The sequence below is a fragment of the Erythranthe guttata genome, chromosome 8 (assembly GCF_056151865.1).
Source record: "Erythranthe guttata isolate IM_541 chromosome 8, IM_541, whole genome shotgun sequence".
NCBI classification, from domain to species: Eukaryota; Viridiplantae; Streptophyta; class Magnoliopsida; order Lamiales; family Phrymaceae; genus Erythranthe; species Erythranthe guttata.
The window spans coordinates 18,982,549-19,005,477 of record NC_142540.1 but is presented as its reverse complement, the minus strand read 5'-3'; the positions used below and the strand labels follow the sequence as shown (position 1 = coordinate 19,005,477).

General features: G+C 30.5%; 1 protein-coding gene and 1 long non-coding RNA gene across 2 annotated transcripts; both read left to right on the top strand.

Moving 5' to 3' along the window:
• Positions 1 to 9,707: 9,707 nt before the first annotated feature.
• On the top strand, positions 9,708 to 12,010 carry LOC148768720 (uncharacterized). The gene is made up of 6 exons (XR_016032890.1): positions 9,708 to 10,002; positions 10,389 to 10,475; positions 10,800 to 10,963; positions 11,145 to 11,243; positions 11,632 to 11,695; positions 11,771 to 12,010. It is a non-coding gene; the product is annotated as an uncharacterized LOC148768720 (long non-coding RNA).
• A 5,890-nt stretch (positions 12,011 to 17,900) lies between these two features.
• VTC5 (GDP-L-galactose phosphorylase VITAMIN C DEFECTIVE 5 (VTC5)) lies at positions 17,901 to 20,477 on the top strand. Its single transcript, XM_012986314.2, has 6 exons — positions 17,901 to 18,555; positions 18,660 to 18,772; positions 18,859 to 18,918; positions 19,017 to 19,259; positions 19,366 to 19,800; positions 19,882 to 20,477. The coding sequence occupies exons 1-6, from the start codon at positions 18,432 to 18,434 to the stop codon at positions 20,227 to 20,229; spliced, it is 1,323 nt and encodes a 440-aa protein (XP_012841768.2). The 5' UTR covers positions 17,901 to 18,431; the 3' UTR covers positions 20,230 to 20,477.
• Positions 20,478 to 22,929: the final 2,452 nt, after the last annotated feature.

Below are 22,929 nucleotides of genomic sequence, written 5' to 3'. Positions count from 1 at the left end.
GCAGAAGCTTCAACTCGCGCTGCCACATAATCCGTGTCCCAATATATCGCCACGATGGGAGCAAATGCTCCCAACGCGATACCAGCACCTGCTCCACATGTGGAGCCACCTATGGCACCACCGCCAAAATATTTCGCTCGCCAAGGGTTATCGACTCCCTGTGGGCTTACATCTGCCCCCAAAATATTTCGCTAGCCAAGGGTTATCGACTCCCTGGGGGCTTACATCTGCCCCCAAAATATTTCGCTCGCCAAGGGTTATCGACTCCCTGGGGGGTATACAGTGCCCCCAAAACATTTCGCTCGCCAAGGGTTATCGACTCCCTAGGGGCTTACATTTGCCCCCAAAATATTTCGTTCGCCAAGGGTTATCGACTCCCTGGGGGTTTATAGTGCCCCCAAAATATTTTGCTCGCCATGGGTCATCGACTCTCTGGGGGCCTACTTCCGCCCCCCCTCGAACGGTTCAGATAACCGAAGAGGACCTTCAGCGTATGATCGCCGAAACTTCAACAATATCAACTTCTATTTGCTCCTCTAACGGTTCAAATAACCGACAATGACCTTCAGCATACGACCGCGAAAACTTCAACTCGTGTTGTCACTGAAGCAACGACACAACCGTGTGCATTCACCTCAGACCATAGGTCTCGAGCGCCTCATCCTACAGTGGGTGGTTAACCCTTCCCAAGGTTGGGCATCACCCTTACCTTTCAACCCCAAGTAGGTTCACATCACATCGCAAGAGACGACTATAATCTTCTTACTAAAAAAATAGAACATCCCAAGGGGTGAACATAACCCACCAAAATAAAAAGAAAAAGACGTAAAATAATAGAAGAAAAAAGAAGAAGATGAAAAAAGAGAAGAAGAAAGAAGAAAGAAAAAAAAAAAAAAAAAAAAGGGCAAGAGGCGCGCGTGCACAGCACGCGCGCGTCAGCAGGAGAAAAAAAAAAAAAAAAAAAAAAAAAAAAGAGGAGGAGGAGGAGCGCGTGGAGTACACGCGCGCGCGTCAGCAAGTAGAAAAAAAAAAAAAAAAATTAATTGGGGCGCGCGCGCTTTCCCAAGGCGCCCTTGGACTACGCGCTCCCATTAAACCGCTCGGAACTTTCACCGCCCTCCACCAAATTGCGCATAGATTTTGACTCTCTTCACCAAATCGCACGAGAATATCAACGCGCTCCACCAAATTGCGCGAGCTCTTTAACGCACCTACCAAATTGCGTTCGCTATCAAATGGAAAAAAAAAAAAAATATATTTATCCACGTCATGCCAACGATTAACGCAAGACTACAGCACCGATCTACTCTCAATACGATCCGGTACCCCTTTCGACCTGGCTCCCACATCGTTTCGAGAGTGGGGGGCTTGCGAGACAACTCCCACGAGGAGCCAACTCGCTCAGTACTACCACCCGCAGCGAGATAACTCCCACGAAGAGCCAACTCCCTCGGGTCTCATAACCACAGCGAGATAACTTCCACGAGGAGACCACTCGCTCCGTCCTACAACCCGCAGCGAGACAACTCCCACGAGGAGCCAACTCCCTCGGGTCTACGAAACCATAGCGAGATAACTCCCACGATGAGACCACTTGCTCCGTCCTATAACCCGTTGCGAGGTAACTCCCAAAAGGAGCCAACTCCCTCGGGTCTCATAACCACAGCGATATAACTCCCACGAGGAGACCACTCGCTCCGTCCTACAACCCGCAGTGAGACAACTCCCACGAGGAGCCAACTCCCTCGGGTCTACGAAACCATAGCGAGATAACTCCTACGAGGAGACCACTCGCTCCGTCCTATAACCCGTTGCGAGGTAACTCCCACGAGGAGCCAACTCCCTCGGGTCTCATAACCAGAGCGAGATTACTCCCACGAAGAGTGTTGGATGCTAAATACCAACACGCAAGTGTACGTATCGCAAACAAGTAGTAAAGTAGACTCATGAGAGTCAGATGTCGATCCCACAGGGAATACGCAAATTATTTAATCCTAAGTACCAAATCCTACCAATTGTGATTTTTATCCAGCCTACGCAGGGTTGTCAAATTAATTAACTAAATAAATTAAACTAATTAAGAGAGCAATTAAACACGAGAAAAATATCAATATAAAACGGATCTAGGATTTTATCTTCCCCCTATGCGATAATTCTTCACCCAATTAATCTCCTATCATGCAAGTTACGATTCCCGATTATTAACACAAGACACGTAATTATTCATAACCAGCTGTCGCTGCGCTATAAACCTATTATTCATAAAAGATTCACTATATGTCTATGCAAACCTAGTATAAATAAAGCATTAAATAGCAAGTCTCGTAAACGGCTACCTAAGGTATTATCTGTATGTCTACGATAATACATGCAATTAACACACACATTCGGTGAAAAACTACTCGAAAGCTCTTCTATCCCTGTTCTAATTATTAAAACGATCTGTCAATCAATTCTAACAATAACTAATTAGCAACATAAGTTAGCTACGCTCATGCACTAAATACGATCAAAATAGAAGAAATAATCGAAGAATTAAACTTGCATAAAAGTAGAAAAATAGGTTCGAATAACCACATATGGTTCCAATAAAATCCTAGAATAAAAACTTAGCTACTCATGTTCGTTACGAAAAACATAATAAAAATACGAAAAATCATAAAAGCTATAAATAAAAATCAAAGAGGAGAACTAGGATGAAGAGTCGTCAAGTCTTCGTCTTCGTTCTTGTGCTCATTGATTGCGTGTCGAAAGATGAAAGATAAAAACTAAAAATAAAGATAAAAGGTAAAGATTCCATCTAATTGTGTGCTCTTGGCCTTTAAATAGGGTGCAAAAATATAATAGGGCGGGTTTCCTTGTGTAATTAAAATCCCTTCACTGCGCCATCACGACCATCCGGACGGCCGTGTGAAATATAAGCTAAAAAACCCGCACGGCCGCGCGGTCTTCAGTTCTTCAGAATTTTGATTATTTCACTTTTGGCCCACTTTTTCTCCGAATTTGCAGTTTTCACCCCAAAAGTTGACAATTCTTCAATTTGCACCTAAAATACAAATAATAGCCATTTTAAGCACCAATTATCATTAAAACACACCAAAAGCTTCTATTAAAAGGTATAATTAAGTGTATAAATATACACTTAACAAAGAGCTACCAACTCGCTCGGTCCGACAACCCGCAGCGAGATAATTCCCACGAGTAGCCAACTCGCTCGGCACTATAAATCCGTTGCAAGACAACACCCACGAGGAGCCAACCCCCTCGGATCTCAAAACCACAGCGAGATAACTCCCACGAGGAGACCACTCGCTCCGTCCTATAGCCCGTTGCGGGACAACTCCCACGAGGAGCCAACCCCCTCTGGTCTCAAAACTACAGCGAGAGAACTCCCACGAGGAGACCACTCGCTCCGTTCTACAACCCGTTGCGAGACAACTCCCACGAGGAGTCAACTCGCTCGGTACCACAACCCGCAGCGAGACAACTCCCACGAGGAGCCAACTCGCTCGGTACCACAACCCGCAGCGAGGTAACTCCCACGAAGAGCCAACTCGCTCGGCACTACAAATCCGTTGCAAGGCAACTCCCACGTGTAGCCACCTCGCTCGATAATAAGACTCGCCGCGAAACAACTCCCACGAGGAGACAACCCGCTCAGAACGACCTCAATACGCACACTCCTCAGTCGCGCGTCATCCAATGCTTCTACAACTTCGTTGCGAGACAACTCCCATGAGGAAACAACTCGCCCGAAATTCACTATATAATCGCAAGCTCAAGATAGCACGATTACAACCCTAGAAACACTTAGAAATATAATGATAATCTATATAGCCTGGTCAGCTTGATTACTCAAATTTATCTACTTGTTTTCGATGGGTCCTTCATTAAAACGTGGCCACGGTCCAAACATACTTACGACCCACGAGGTCTAACAAGGGGCACGATCCCCATATAAAAATCTTGAGAGCCTGATCCCCTCCTCAAGTACATCACGCACAAGGCTATATGTAAACACATATAAGCAATGCGTCAAAACATTGACAATGTCGAAAAATAACAACCCCCACGAGGAGAATACTAGCTCCGTGCTACTACATTATCGTGAGACAACTTCCACGAGGACATAACTCGATCAACTCTGTTACCCCAGAGACAACTCCCACGAGGAGATTACTTGATCCGCGCTACTACATTATCGTGAGACAACTCCAACGAGGAGATAACTCGATCAACACTATTACCCCGCGACGAGACAACTCCCACGAGGAGATAATTCGCTACTACATCGTCGCGGGACAAAACCGACGACTCAATTAACTTACATCGCGACAACTTGGTCGCGCTATGCACCAATGCGCATTCACGCCCCTCCGACACACGCTCCAACGCGTTATCGCACACCATCGACTACTACAATTTTTACTCTCGACACGATATGTCACCCATTTCAACATGGCCCCCACATCGACTCGAGAGTGGGGGGCTTAATGATATGCCTAATTGGCCCAACCCAATGGGCCTATAAATTATTTACCTACTGGGCCACGAGCCCAATATCGAAGACCACTATCACCGAGGCCCAATCACCTTCAAGCAAGGTTTGGGCCCGACAATCTCAACTAAGCTATAAATACACATTTGAACTCATTCCATAAGGTACGTCCGATTAATTGAGCAATACTATCAACTGTATTCTCTGGACTATTCCTATGATCTGCACGTCTGACTTGAGCGTCGGAGGGGTTTCCGCCGGATCAACCCCCGGCTTAGTTCATGTGTTCTATGATCGCAGGTACCTCGGGATCATCAAGTTGTCAAGCTACTGATCCGCTTTGCTCTCCCAGTTCATTTTCTACACTACCCCAGGTGATCTAAATAATTAACATCATCAATATATTATAAATTTTTTTCAAGTAAAATGTACGATATTTGATGGGTAAGGTTGGATCAAACTCCTCATATTGGACTTATTAAAAAGTATATAATAAAATATATAGGTTCCTAGAAATTTTTTTGGATCCACAGGTTCAATACGTATCAAAGGCATGACCTCTTTTAAAAGTTTGTCGAAAAAATGCTCGTTAGTACCAAACTCGATAAACAATGTCCCTAGGATATACAAGCAACAAGCTCGCTAGTCCTTTCGAAGAAGATGTGAAGATATTCTCCATAAATAGATAAAGAAAATATATACATTATGGTCGATAATTACACAATCCATGCAATCAGACCAATTAAGAGATTCTAAATTATATGTCTAACTAGAAATTATTTATACAAACGAATGTGTCAAACTCTACACATGGACAATGATTGAACATCAATAATACACTTATTTTTTCCCTTTAAAAAAAACTAGTAATTCACCCGTGCGATGCACGGGAGCGATGCACGGGATCAATTTAAAAAAAAAAAAAACATTTTGGATAAAATAAAACGAACGAAAACTTTGAATAGTTGCCATACACGTTAATGATACCCCAAAAAAAATGGTTTATTGAATCAAAATATTCATTTGTTTGTGATTTACCTTTATATTCCCTGAAAATCTTTTGTGCACACAACATTGCTCGTAATTTTAGTTATATCGCCCGATTCTGAGTTGATAAATACCTTTATCTCAACTCTACTTTTAACACTGGACATTGCGGCGTACAATTGCCTATCCACCCTAATATTAACACTAATATTACACTAACAACAACTACTACTACTAATACTAAAACCAACATTGATAATATTAATACCTATACTAACATTAATACTAAAACCGACACTAATAATACTAATATTATTACTAATCCTAATATTAATACGATGATTAATACTAATAGTCTAATACTAATATTAATATCAACACTAATATTAATAATAATAATACGCCACTTCTAATACGAATATTTAATGTTTAAACTAATACGCCAATACTAATAAGAAAACTAATACTAATACTAATAGTCTAATACTAATACTAATACTGATACTAATACTAATACTAATACTAATACTAATACTAATACTAATACTAATACTAATACTAATACTAATACTAATACTAATACTAATGCTAATGTTAATGCTAATACGCCAAGACTATTATGAATTTGAATACTAATAATGATAATAATAATAATAATAATAATAATAATAATAATAATAATAATAATAATAATAATAATAATAATAATAATAATAATAATAATAATAATAATAATAATAATAATAATAATAATAATAATAATAATAATAATAATAATAATAATAATAATAATAATAATAATAATAATAATAATAATAATAATAATAATAATAATAATAATAATAATAATAATAATAATAATAATAATAATAATAATAATAATAATAATAATAATAATAATAATAATAATAATAATAATAATAATAATAATAATAATAATAATAATAATAATAATAATAATAATAATAATAATAATAATAATAATAATAATAATAAATAATAATAATAATAATAATAATAATAATATATAATAATAATAATAATAATAATAATAATAATAATAATAATAATAATAATAATAATAATAATAATAATAATAATAATAATAATAATAATAATAATAATAATAATAATAATAATAATAATAATAATAATAATAATAATAATAATAATAATAATAATAATAATAATAATAATAATAATAATAATAATAATAATAATAATAATAATAATAATAATAATAATAATAATAATAATAATAATAATAATAATAATAATAATAATAATAATAATAATAATAATAATAATAATAATAATAATAATAATAATAATAATAATAATAATAATAATAATAATAATAATAATAATAATAATAATAATAATAATAATAATAATAATAATAATAATAATAATAATAATAATAATAATAATAATAATAATAATAATAATAATAAATAATAATAATAATAATAATAATAATAATAATAATAATAATAATAATAATAATAATAATAATAATAATAATAATAATAATAATAAATAATAATAATAATAATAATAATAATAATAATAATAATAATAATAATAATAATAATAATAATAATAATAATAATAATAATAATAATAATAATAATAATAATAATAATAATAATAATAATAATAATAATAATAATAATAATAATAATAATAATAATAATAATAATAATAATAATAATAATAATAATAATAATAATAATAATAATAATAATAATAATAATAATAATAATAATAATAATAATAATAATAATAATAATAATAATAATAATAATAATAATAATAATAATAATAATAATAATAATAATAATAATAATAATAATAATAATAATAATAATAATAATAATAATAATAATAATAATAATAAATAATAATAATAATAATATAATAATAATAATAATAATAATAATAATAATAATAATAATAATAATAATAATAATAATAATAATAATAATAATAATAATAATAATAATAATAATAATAATAATAATAATAATAATAATAATAATAATAATAATAATAATAATAATAATAATAATAATAATAATAATAATAATAATAATAATAATAATAATAATAATAATAATAATAATAATAATAATAATAATAATAATAATAATAATAATAATAATAATAATAATAATAATAATAATAATAATAATAATAATAATAATAATAATAATAATAATAATAATAATAATAATAATAATAATAATAATAATAATAATAATAATAATAATAATAATAATAATAATAATAATAATAATAATAATAATAATAATAATAATAATAATAATAATAATAATAATAATAATAATAATAATAATAATAATAATAATAATAATAATAATAATAATAATAATAATAATAATAATAATGATAATAATAATGATAATAATAATAATAATAATAATAATAATAATAATAATAATAATAATAATAATAATAATAATAATAATAATAATAATAATAATAATAATAATAATGATAATAATACTGATATTGGTATTGATACTGATACTGATATTAATATTGATACGAATATTAATACACATACTGATACACATACACATATTGATGCCGATACCGATACCGATACTGATACTAATACTATTATTAATACTAATACCAATACTAATATCAGTACTAATACTAATACTAATATTCATACAAATAGTCATACCAATACTCATATAGATATAGATATTGATACAAATATTGATACTCATACTCATACTGATACTGATACTATTGATACTCATATTAATACTAATACTAATACTAATACTAATACTAATATTAATACTAATATTGATGCTGATGGTGATACTAATATTGATGCTCATACTAATACTAATATTGATATCAATATTGATACTAATACTAATACTAATACTAATACTAATACTAATACTAATACTAATACTAATACTAATACTAATACTAATACTAATACTAATCATAATACTAATACTAATACTGATATTGATACTGATATTGATATTGATGTTGATATTGATATTGATATTGATAATGATATGGATACTGATATTGATATTATTATGATACTGATATTATACTGATACTTATAGTGATACTGATACTGATACGAATACTGATACTGATATTTATACCCATACTCATACTCATACTCATACTCATACTCATAGTGATATTGATATTGTAATTAATATTGATACTAATACTAATACTAATACTAATACTAATACTCATAGAGATCTTCCTCAAATTTCAGTTTGCAATCTCAACAAATCCGTAATCGAGACCGACTTCATAAAAATCAATCTCGTAATATTGTACGTCGATCACTACACCATATGGAGTTTTTTCTAACAGCCATATTTTATGATTTCTAACGGTCATTATCCATTAGAATTTTCTAACAGTCAAAATCCGTTAGAACTGTAATTTATCAGTTAGTATTAATAATGAGTGTTATTTAATATTTATCTAATTATTCCTAACGGTTATAATGTGTTAGTAATACATAAACTCCGCTTATATCCTTTTACTATTTATTATTATTATTATTATTATTATTATTATTATTATTATTATTATTATTATTATTATTATTATTATTATTATTATTATTATTATTATTATTATTATTATTATTATTATTATTATTATTATTATTATTATTATTATTATTATTATTATTATTATTATTATTATTATTATTATTATTATTATTATTATTATTATTATTATTATTATTATTATTATTATTATTATTATTATTATTATTATTATTATTATTATTATTATTATTATTATTATTATTATTATTATTATTATTATTATTATTATTATTATTATTATTATTATTATTATTATTATTATTATTATTATTATTATTATTATTATTATTATTATTATTATTATTATTATTATTATTATTATTATTATTATTATTATTATTATTATTATTATTATTATTATTATTATTATTATTATTATTATTATTATTATTATTATTATTATTATTATTATTATTATTATTATTATTATTATTGTTATTATTATTATTATTATTATTATTATTATTATTATTATTATTATTATTATTATTATTATTATTATTATTATTATTATTATTATTATTATTTATTAAGAATTATTCTTTTATTTATGATTAATTAAAAAACCGACCATTCCCTTGCCTTGATATTATAGTCTGGGAGAAAAGAAACGATGTTAAGAAGGTGAGAATTGAAGCATATCGCACGATGCTAGCATCGGAAGTCCGGAACGGCAATGACACCGCCAACACCGCAAAACAGGCCATCGCCCTTTCCTCCTTGACACGGCCTGACTTACATCGTCACCGATTTTGGTTCTAGGGTTTGGGTTTCTACTTTCTCTTTAACCACCGGCAACAACACACAACTCCTGTTAAAAATTTGCATATACGAACAACAGAAGTGGCTGTGATAATAACAATTGAGCGACAATTTAAGGTAATTGTGTAATTATAATTCGCATATTCTTTATATTCAAGCTTTAATTTCTCTGTAATGTATTAATTTTTCCGTACAAGAAATCTGAAAATTAGGTTTATAATTTTCATGATTATTTGATTTGTTGGAATGTTATGAAGTTGTAGATTGGAAAAAATATTATTGAGTCCTTAGGCATTGAAGTATAGACTCGGTGTGTAATTTAGTGTTTATATTTGATGCTACCATATAAAATTGTTTAATTAATAATCAATTGTGTGTTGGTTTCCTTAAGTTTCATTAACTAAAATATGATTCCTGGAATTCTTCAATTATTTGTATCTAGAAGATAAATTGTTAGCATTTATCTATGTCTCTTAGTTGTTCTTATTGTTTTTTCTTTTCAGATTTTTGCTCTGATTTGTTATTTTCCTATGGTAATACTTGCCAAGTCATTTGCATCTTTTGAAGAATGAGGTCCAAGAAATGTATGGGTGATAATTTGGTACCTTTTAATTTTCCATCATTTATTATTTGATATTCATTTTCAGTAGAGTTCTCACACTGTTGGTTAAAATTGGTTCGCTCTTCTCACTAGATTAGATGGTTCTCTTTAAAAGACGAGCAAATGTTAAGCTTTCATGGTTTTGTTTAGTGTTTTTATATGTCCTTTGCCATAAAAAATGTCAAATCTATATCAAGTTGCTTGTATTTATTCCCTTGCTTGTATTAGCCAATGTTTTATTTATGGGCAAGGATGAACATCACCTTTTGCCAGAATAAATATTTGACTCTGTTTATGGTTGTATTTTTTATAGGTGATTGTATGTATCTTTTTTTCATAAGAACCCATGGATATTTGGTAATGTTGAAGATCATACTACAAACTTTAAAGCAATCTACTGGTGAGGATGATGAGCATTTTGTTCGTGACAAAAAAATATTATTGGATACTAACCGATGATGAAGATTTAAACAAAAGGTATGTGCTATTTCAGGGATAAGTATCCATTTTATTAATGAATATAAGGCCTCGTTAAATGACAGCAAATTATGTTTTATGTTTGAGACCTTTTTGGCATACCAAATGACTATATTAATATGTTGTTCTTGAGTATGTCACGACATGTTAATCCAGTTGAAATTGTTTCTCTCTTATTCAGTATTTGAAGAATGGGGGCGAGGGGTTCTCCAAGTTCGATCTCTTTGATGATTTGTATACATGAGTATAACCACTGGATTCTGATGCATTCTTCAACAAGGTAAGATCATAGCACTGTCTTGTATTATTTTTCTCATGTGTTTTGAAGCTTGCTCAAAAGTTCTTTTGCACACAATAGTAGTTAGTTAAAGAAAACATTGCTTGATTAGTATAAATTAAACCCATTCATCCAATTAGATTTTAAGTGGAGTTTGGTTATGTTTTATATGTATTGATATTTTGTTGAATTTCAACTTAATCAATAAACTGTCACTGTCTTTGAACCGTCTAACTAAATTTGAATGGGTTGAAGTTCAAATTGTCGGTTAGTCCATATGTATGCATTTAAGTGCCTCACGAAATGATATTTAATATTGTTTAGTTTCGAATTGAGCATAGATGAGCGTTTTGATTTCTTATTTGCCTAACTTTCTCTATATAAAATTCAGGTCAAATTGCTTCAAGTACCACAATTATATGGAAAGTAGTTCACTTGATGGCTAATGGAAGCATGTTTAACAGCCTCAACTCTAGATGGTGATATTATTAACAGTTTGATATATAGTGACTATGTGATACTCTGGCCAGGCATTTGCAGGGAAATATGGGATTTGACTCGAGTTAGTATGTAATTAAGTTTATTTACTCCATTTTATTTAGTTTTTGATAAATCTTAAGGACTTGGATTTAATATGTATGAATGGTGGTGGAGGATTTATTGCGTGGAACTTTTTTGTACTTTCAGTCAATTGTAATATATGGCTATTTGACAGAATAATTTTCATTCTATTATTTATGAATAATTATTATTCGAATCATTTATATTTTCAATATTGTGATTTTTTTTTAATTTATTTCGTTAATTATTCTAACAGCCATATCCGTTAGGACATTAGGTAGAGGTGTTGCAGTAAGAACCGTTACCAATGGTATTTCTAACGCACTTAAGCGTTGGAAATGATTTCTCTCCCAACGTTTATTTTATTTTTTCTAACGGATTTTTTTAATTATTCTAACGCTTTATATCCGTTAGAAATGTTTTGGACTCTATTTCTAACGCTGATTTTTTAACGGCTTTACTCCATTGGAAATATTTTTTCTAACGGATGATAACCGTTAGAAAAGGGCCTTTTTGGTGTAGTTGATTTCTTTTCATTGGAATATCAAACCATTTTGTTTTAGGGAAAGAGATAATTTCTCTAAAATATTTTTTAATGATCCAAAGAATACACACGCATAATGTCCTCGCTGGATTGACAACATCCATTTTCACATATGTATATTTTACTATCTATTTTGCACATTATTTTTAATGTGTTTTTTCCTTCCCTGATCAATGTAGAATTTTTGCTATATAATTTATATATTTCTCTAGTTAGTATAGATTTTTCTGCAAGAGCAGTACTTCTAAATTCTAATATGCTTGCACAAACAATTATTCCTATTTCAAAACATACAAAATCAAACATTGTCACAAATACATCTAGGCACAATGTTGCTAATATATCATAATATTGGAATTAATGTGAATGAAGAAGAGTGAATCTAGTGTCATGTACATAAAGATTCAAAAAATTAATAGCAAAAAATTATTATGAACGTACAAACTAATAATATTTTACGTAAATATTAAAAAAATGATAAAAATAAAAGAATTATTACGATACGTACAAATTAATATTGTAACATGAAAATATAAAAACTAAAGAAGATTTATTTAAATATATTCAACAAATTATATAAGAATATCTATTACAAATAACGAAATACATACATGAGTTACTTTAGTATTTTTTTATTACATTATCACATTCATTTAACTCAACTTCTTCTTCATCGAAACTAAACTTACAATTGTTGAATGTATAATCAAAGATGGAAAAACAGAAGTAAAAGTTTTTAAAATTCATCCATATAATATATCTAAATCATATCTTTGCATTCTACACAACGCCACAATGCTTCTCTCTTGCGGATGTCGCCGCATATAACACACACGATGTTATCCATGGATCTGAAAATTAAAAGAAAAGCAAAACAATGATTCGTTAGATTATTATGCATACGCATACATAATAAACGTATAACGTAATAAACATTTGACGATAAATAAAATGCTTCAAAGCGAGCATGCACATCGCACAATACTGATCGCATTATGAAATTACAAAACATATTGATCGCATTATGAAATTACAAAACATAAATATGACAAAAAAAAGTTTTAAGGTGAGGGAGGACCTTGGTTTAGCATGATCATAACAAAATGTGTTGATAAAGAATGAGATAAATGAGTTTGTGTTGATGGTATTTATACTTAATTTTCACATAATAAATAAGTTAATAAAATAACTGTAAGCAAACAATATATTTTATTATTTTTTGTGTTACTCGGTTAGAACAAATCAAACAAATTCAAACAATTAGAATTAATAAGAATCTGAAATTATTAAGATGCATAATAAATAAATGCGATTGTTAGGGGTTACTAAAAAATTATTCAAATCACATGTATTGATTTGATAATAACATTAAACAGTAATGTATTAAACAGAATCAGAAATAACATAATCAAGGAAACATAACAAAAATAACCAAACAATCAAATCAATTAATCTACCTCGTAAAAATTGGCTAATGGATATAACAAAGTCAAATTAAAGATATGAAAGTATGGCTTTTAAAATATTACCATTTTTACGTGTTTATTAGGTACAAAATATTATGCTCATAATTTATTTAGCATAATACACACATTGATTTGATACAGTAATAAATAGAAACCTAAATAATATCAATTTGTATATAACAAAGGCAAACATAACAAAAAATAAATAAACAAATAAAATCAAGTGATCAGTCATATCCTTAAAATTAATACTTTTAATAAGAATATCAAACAAATCAATTCAAGTCATTAATCATATCCTTAAAATCAATACTTTTCATAAGAATATTAAACAAATCAAATCAAATTATTATTTTATATTAATGTAAGACATTATTTTTTTTCTTCTAAAGTATAAGTTGATATGCAAAATAATCATTACAAATACTTATGTTACAACATTATCCGGAAAAAAAATCATAATGAAAGATGCGAGGAAAATTAAATAAATAAAGTAATTTATATAATTAATTAAAATAATTAATTCGTAAATAAATGTAATAAAAAATAAAAATCTAGTTAATAATGCATTTTATTAACTAAATAATTCATTAAATACTTAATGGAATAATATTGAAATATATTAATACTCAACATTTCAATGTAGTTAAATGAAACAAATCAAGAAAAAAAGACGAAAACAATAAATTTCCAAAACAAAAAACGAACAGGTGATCCAACTTTACACAAATTAAAAAATGAAATATAGAAATTTTTAAATAGCGAAATTGCATATATAACCATATAATAAATGAGCTTGATGAAACAATATTAAAAATAATTACAAACATATATAAATAATAGAAAATTGTTAGTTACGTACATATCATGTTTTACATTTATCACTTCGATGACGGTCTTTTAAGGAATGAAAAAAATGAGTATTTTTTCTCGCACAATTCATATGAGATTCACGAAATTCTTTCTATTCCTTTGACGCAACCGATGTCGTCACACATAACACATAGGTCGATGTTATCCATAATATCTACAAAAATAACATGAACAAACAACAAATAACATGTTAGACTAAATACATGTATATGTGTAAATAACCATTACACACATTCATTATATCAAAATAATGAAATAAAAACATGTAAAACTATGAATATATGAACAACAAAAAAATACAACATTTCCTCTTTGCAGCCATTTCGGGAATGACCTATTTTTTTTATTTTTATGTGAGTGTAAAATTCGGGTAGAGAGTATGAGTGAATAAAATGGATTGGAATGAGGAGTATTTATACTTGGGTTTTATAAAATAAAAAAGTAAATAGTAAGTTATTATGGAAATACACATTTAATGTTATAATCTTAACCAATTATTGTTGATTAGATATTTTCCATGAATTAATTAACCATATGAATCAAAACCAATCAACTTAAATAGGTAAGAAATCAAATTATATGACATAAAATTGGGGAATTGATTGATAATTTCTAGTAAAAAAACATTTGAATTCAAAATTTGGAATCCGAAAATATAAATTTCAAAATTTAAATGTTGTTTAGTTATTAATATTTATAAAATTAAATTAATACATATAAATTATGTTGGCAAAATATTTAAACAAAAAAAATCCATGTATGATGATTAATTAATTTATTGGTATATTTATTTGAATTATTAATGATTTGTAAAAATAATAATTATTAGTATTATATTATTTTTGAATATTATTATGAAAAAAACTAAATTCGAAAATATATATCATAAAAAAATGAGTGCTCTGTTTTTTTTTATAAAAAAGACATTCGACAAATATATTTCAGAAAATTAAATTAAAACGTGCCATACAAACAATTAATTAACCGTGTATAAGTAATTAAATATAATTGTGATTATTTTGCAATTAAAAAATAGTGTGTAAAATATGATATAAACAATCGAATACTCGTTAAAAAATTGAGTGTTCTGAATTTTTAAAAAAGAACAGGCGAAAAATATAGTTCAGAAATTAAAATTATAAAACAATAAAATATTTTTAAAAATGATAGGATATTAAATTCCTGAAATATTATATATAAATATGTGGTAATTAATAAATGATTGTGTAAATGTGAAATAGGAAAGAACTTAAAAACATACCTAAATAAAAATGTCACATAATCAATTGAGGAATCCACTTCATCAATTGAACTCCAACTAAGCAATTTTGATAAATGACATCATCATTTGCCACATGTCAATCATTGAGGGCATAGATCCTCTTTTTATATTATATATAGATAATACACTTATTTATCAATTTTTCTCTCTTGTTTTTATCTTTTTTCGGTCGATTAGTTCGCCTTCGCCGGCTAAATACCGGCGCTGGACGTACTCTCCGACAAACGAAGAAGCTGGATTTAGAAGAAGATCTTGAGGATGCAAATATTGCACCATCAATAGTATTTCTTTTTTTTTTTTTTTTTTTTTTTCTTTTTTGCATGTACATAATATTTTATTCGCTAATAAGGGTAAAGGGCCATTTGAAATCATGAAAAGGGCCCATATGATATTTAAAGTGGCCCGATTTTGAATAAGTGATTGGGCTAAAATTGCTTTGACCAAAAGTTTGGCCCGATGTATTTTCGGAAATTTATGACAATTTGCATCCAATTCTCCTAAATGTTAGTTCTTCGATTATTTGTTTTTGTGCTCGGGCTCGAGCTATTTTGTGTCTCATTTTTAGTATTCTTATTTATTAATATTATTAGAATTGTATTATAAAAAATAAAATAAAAAACTCAAGCCGACTTGTGAAAAAGCTCAGTTCATTTACATCCCTAATTTTAACATAGAATTAATCGATAAATTTGTTATGTGTGAGCTCATAAATTCCACTAAATGAACTTGCGCATTATATTCGGTATACATTCATCGAGTATTCGAGTGTGGTTTACAATATTGAAGATAATAGAATTATATATAAAAAATAAATATTAAGAATTTTATTGGATTGCAACTTGCATAGCATGTGAGTGTCACGTGCCAGTGTCGATATCAATTGATTTGTATGTATTTGGATTTGAATTCCATAAAAAAGGCCATTTATTTAATTAATCAAAAGTGCATGGCAATAGTTGACCCAAAAGTCACTGTCAATTGGGAGTTTTTAATTTTATGGCTCAAATTTTCCAATAGTGAATGACTTCTACACGCGCGACGTGGTCGTGGCTCCACCCATGTTAAGTTATTCCCACACGCTCGACGAAATTTCTTTCTAATTTTAAACTATGGGTAAATTACAATCACCCCCCTGAGGTATGGTCAATTTACGAAAAAACCCCTCTTGTTTGGATAATTACATTCACCCTCTCAACTATGATTTTTTTCTTACACCTCCACCCTTATGGTGTCAAATTCAACATAATCATCTAGATTTCGTGGAATGTACTCTAGTTTGTACTCGTTTTGTTTAAAAATACAGTTTCTGATGCGTCACAATCTGATATATACAAGCCAAAAAACACATATTATGATCATTTTGCTTCGAAATGTGGAGTTCGAATAGGATAAAACGGGTACAAAAGTGATAATATTTCATATAATCTAGAAGATTCTACTAAATTTTATAGTTGAATGGGTGGTTGTAATTACCCAAACAAGAGGGGGAGTTTTGTAATTTGACCATACCTCAGGGAGTTGGTTGTTATTTGCCCTTTAAAACTATTTAATAATAAAATATGCACAAAAAAATATGATATTAAGGATAAAAATGTGCTCACTTTGTAATAGGTCAAGAGTTAACTCGTGAATTTTGTTTATTTATTATTATTATTATTATATAATACAAAATATGAGCAATAATATTACAAATAATATTAAAAAATATTAATTAAAAAATTTAAATTTAAAATGCACCAAAATATATTAATTTACACACACACACACACACACACACACATATATATATATATATATATATATATATATATATATAATACAAGTTCACAAATAAAGATAAACCAAGTAATTATTTATGTCGATGCACAAAAAAAAACAAAAAGAGTAGAAGAAATACAATAAAGGTAGGCCCCACACCAAAAGTACACAAAATCAGAGCCGCTCACACTCAAGCCACAAACCACAGCCACATTCTCTCCTCCTTTCCCCGCACTATATAAAACCCCCTTTTTTCCCCCAAACTGTGTAATTCAATTCATCCCCAATTTCAATTCCACAAAAAAAAAAAACCCTAATCCCTAAATTAATCACGGCGTTTCTCATCAATCTTCTTCCCAGTTCCATCGATTGGGGGTTAAAAACCCAGGAAGAAGAGTTGTCGACATCACGGCTTTATTAAGAGTCAATCGATCCCCGACACATGTCCGTACAATACGACGGCGTAACGACGGTGTAACTGAGAGCAATCCTTCGCCGCACGGTGGACGTGGAGCATTGCCTTCTGAAGGCGGTAGCCCCTCCGATCTCCTCTTCCTCGCCGGCGGTGGTCGTTTTTTTTTTTTCTTTTTTTCTTAGTTCCTAGCTCTGTATATATATTCGCCTAGTATTTATTCGATCGAGCAAAAAAAAAAGTTGGTTTTTTTTTTAATTTTTATAATAATTGTAAAGAGAAGAGATATCCGAAGATGATGCTGAAGATTAAGAGGGTTCCTACTGTTGTTTCCAACTACCAGAAGGATGAGGCGGAGGAAGGTGTCCGCCCTGTTACCGGCTGCGGCCGCAATTGCTTCAGAAGCTGCTGCCTTCCTGGTAATTAAATTTTAAAATTTAATCCCCCGATCAAATTAAATTCTAGGGTTTTTTCTTCTCGATTTATCTTCAGGAAATTAACTTTGTAATTTTGATTTGCTCAGGGGCCAAACTGCCTTTATATGCTTTTAAGAAGGCGAAGGATGGTGTTTGTGAAAAGGTCTCTGAGAACACAGAGCCCCCAGTGGATTTCCTTGATTCCCTTCTTATTGCTGGGGTAAGATTATTTGCTAACTAATTTATCTACTTAAACCGGAATTTCGCGATGATTATTATCTGAAATTGATTTGTTCTTGATATTAGTGGGAGGATCGCATGCAGCGAGGACTTTTCCGCTATGATGTCACTGCTTGTGATACCAAGGTCCGTTGTCTTCTCCTCCGTTGCCTGAATTTAATGTAGTTTTTTTTTTTTTGTTTAATAATTGTCTAATTATTTGTCGATGATAATGATTTGTATAGGTGATTGCTGGGAACTATGGATTCATTGCACAGCTGAATGAGGGGAGGCATCTCAAGAAGAGGCCGACGGAGTTTCGTGTGGACAAAGTCCTGCAGCCATTTGACGAGACCAAGTTCAACTTCACTAAAGTCGGACAAGAAGAAGTCCTCTTCCAATTTGAGGCTAGTGACGATAACGAAGTCCACTACTTCCCAAACGCCCCTATTGACAGTGATAACTCGCCCAGCGTTGTCGCCATTAATGTATGTTCACAACTTCAACACCCCTTTATCGACTTTTTGGAATTCATATATTCTTTAAGCTATGTAAGCATCAATTTGATAATGTTCTTGTGTATGATTTTAACAGGTTAGTCCGATTGAATACGGTCATGTGTTACTCATCCCTCGCATTCTCGAACAATTGCCCCAGAGGATTGACGGCGAGAGCTTCTTGCTCGCCCTCCACATGGCTGTAGAAACAGCGAACCCCTACTTCCGTTTGGGTTACAATAGCTTGGGAGCATTTGCAACTATCAACCACCTTCACTTCCAGGCCTACTACTTAGCGACGCCCTTCCCTATCGAAAGGGCCCCTTCGAAGAAGATAACCACTACAAGCGGTGGAGTAAAAATCTCCGACATCCTTAACTATCCTGTCAGAGGCCTTGTTTTCGAGGGCGGAAACACGCTCAAAGACTTGTCAAACATTGTCTCGAACTCGTGCATTTGTCTGCAAGAGAACAACATCCCCTACAACGTGCTCATTGCTGATTGTGGAAAACGAGTTTTCCTCTTCCCACAGGTTTGATTACACTCTCACTATCTTTGATGTTTACATATGATTTGGTTCGATTTTCTGATTGTGTGCTGGTTTTATATACAGTGCTATGCGGAGAAACAGGCACTCGGGGAAGTGAGTTCCGAGCTTTTAGACACTCAAGTTAATCCAGCGGTTTGGGAGATTAGCGGGCATATGGTATTGAAAAGAAAGGAGGACTACGAAGAGGCGTCCGAGGAAAACGCTTGGAGGCTATTGGCTGAGGTTTCACTGTCTGAGGAGAGGCTCGAGGAAGTGAAGGAGCTTATATTTGAAGCCATTTGCTGCAATGTCGAGGAGGGGGTTCTGCCCCCCATCACTGTGGAGGAATCGGACGATGCAGCTGAATCTCATGACGACGCGGATGCGCTTAAAATGCTTGCATCCTGCTACGGTGCATGTGTTGTAGAATAGCTCTCAGGTGGTGTGTTTTCTCTGTGCAGCTAAATAATGCAAAACTGCGTTTTGCGCTGTTTGTTAGATTATGTGTCTTAAACTTTTGGTGTTTGTCTTTTTTTTTTTTAATATTTTGGTTTGGTTGATTAACCCAGTGGCTTGTGCTTTTTGTGGGTTAAGTGTAGAACACCATGTGTTAATGGTCTTCTTTTGGTTTACTTGTGAATTGAATTGTTTTTTATTTTAATGGTTTTATATTATACAAATCTTGAGTTGAAACTTGAAAGTAATATTAGTTTATCCCTTCATAATTGATCCAAAAAAAAACAAAAAATAAATAAAAAATACATATTTATATTATACAATATTTTTTTTTTGATAAGAATATATTATACAATATTACATAGCCTATTTCACCCAATTTAATTGATCTTGACCATAATTTGAAGTTGTGGATAATGTAGATAAAATTGGCAATCCAACCAAACTTGTGTCACGTGAAGCATCACAACCAAACAAGATTACTACATCAAAGAATTTAGAAAAATACTTTTAAAATCACCAAGAGAAGTATTTAATATTTTTTGTGTGGAGGGATATATGACGTGAGCAATGAGATAAGCTAATTGTGTAGCCTTTTTCATGGCCATATATATATATATTGTTGTGAAATAATTCCCATTAGCTCGTTTATCGATTATACGAAATTGAATTCAATAGATATATAATATTACTCATTTGCAAGAGATGGTTATGGCTTGAGAAATGCATGATGAAATTCCCACTATGGTAAATTAATTAGAGATATATATATATAAATATAAATATAATTGTGTTAGTGGAAAAGCCTAGAAACACAATATAGAGCAAAATATTCTTTTTCATTAGATGATATATAAGTATACAATACATTTTTCTTCCTCATATTTATACACAAGAAAATGCTTAGTCACTAAGGACACATGTCCACACCTAGTTGTTCATTGCTCTAAATAGTTACACATGTAAGGACACATGTCAAAGTCATATTCTCCAATGTGCTAAAGTCCACAATATTATAATACTCCCCCTTGGACGTAGCACTATTGTATCGACTGAATTGATGCCTCATTAAAAACCTTAAGCCGGAAAACCCAGTGGGAAAAACCGATCAGAAGGAAAAAAGAGTGCATGACTAAAATCCAAGTCGTGTGCATAAGCTGCCTCGTTAAAAACCTTAGCTGGAAAACCCAATGGGATAAAAACCAGTCGTAAGGGGAAAAAGAGTGCAACGCACTATTGCTCCCCCTGAAATGAGCAATATAATCCCCCAATATGGGCTATCAATCAATTTGTAGGTTGTCTCATTAAAAACCTTGAGCTGGAAAACCCTATGGGAAAAAACCAGTCAAAAGGAAAAATAGTACAACACATCATAGCATTATGTGCTCACCCTAAAACAAATAATATAGGCCTCCAAATGGGCTATTTAATAATCATAAGTTGCCTCGTTAAAAACCTTATGTCAGAAAAACCGCATGGGAAAAAGACCGAACAAAAGGGAAAAAGAGTGCAACATATTATCACTTCGTCTTTGCTTTATGCATTTTAAATCCACAGGAGTATAACAAAATTCAGTGAACCATAAATATGACATTAGAATGTCTGTTAGATGTATGTCCATTCCCTCATGGACAACCCTAAGAAACGAAAATTGATAGTATTCATAACCAGTAAATACATCTAATATAATCATTCCCATACACTGGGAAGAATCAATATTTTTGACAAGGCACACATTATACCGAACAATTTTGTTGTCATTATTCCTCTTACGAACAAAACCCCATTTATATCCAGGGAGTTTATATTGTTCGGAGTTGGTACCATTAGTCCGTATTTATTTCGTTCCTCTATGAAAGACAATTTCGATTTAATCGCTTTCTCACATTTAGGCCAAACTCGGCTCTGCTGACATTCTATTTTTTGAACGTGATTCACTGGATTAATCATCCCGAAATTTTATAATTGTAATTGCCCTTAGTCGAGAGGTTAATCTCGACATATTTATCCAGAGCATGTTTATCATGACTCGTTTATTCAGTGGATTTAATTCATCCATATGAGTGTGAGCGTGTGCTACAAGGTACTGATATTTATCCCAAATACTGCACAAAATGTATCAAAATTATTTTGATCGAGTTTCTCCACCACTATCCATTCTCGTATGCACGGAGTATAGTAACTTGTGCAGAAAACGTGCAAAATCGTATTGCACGTACATAATAAACACACGCGAGATCATCTATAAGATGCTTCTCACAAAATCATAAATATTTAAGATATTGTTCCACTTGAAAGGTTGTATTGGTTCATAAATATTATCAACCCTTTTGCACTAAAGGTAATATAACGAGATTTCTATAAATTACAGAAATTCTCTTCGGACATAATGATCCTTATATCGTACGAATGTCCGTATTATATTCTTTAATTCAAGGCACCGTAATATTTTATGGGCGTCCCCATATTAACAAGTCAAAACCTGAATATTTCAGGATTAACCATTTTATTTGACATGGTGGTGCAGTAATTGAAAACTCGAATTAGGACACAATACAATATAAAGCTAATGCTTTTAATATCACAAGCAGAACAATTGTTTATTCCCGGAGCCATAATCTCTACGGAAAGCAATTTAGTTTTACTTCGTGCTTTGCGCAATATCACACTCAATAA

Excerpts from the sequence above, each read along its gene's own strand:
- VTC5 (XM_012986314.2), top strand. The coding sequence starts at position 18,432 with ATGATGCTGAAGATTAAGAGGGTTCCTACTGTTGTTTCCAACTACCAG. Across the intron at positions 18,773-18,858 it reads ATTCCCTTCTTATTGCTGGG|TGGGAGGATCGCATGCAGCG; the intron begins GTAAGATTATTT and ends TCTTGATATTAG. Across the intron at positions 18,919-19,016 it reads TCACTGCTTGTGATACCAAG|GTGATTGCTGGGAACTATGG; the intron begins GTCCGTTGTCTT and ends TGATTTGTATAG.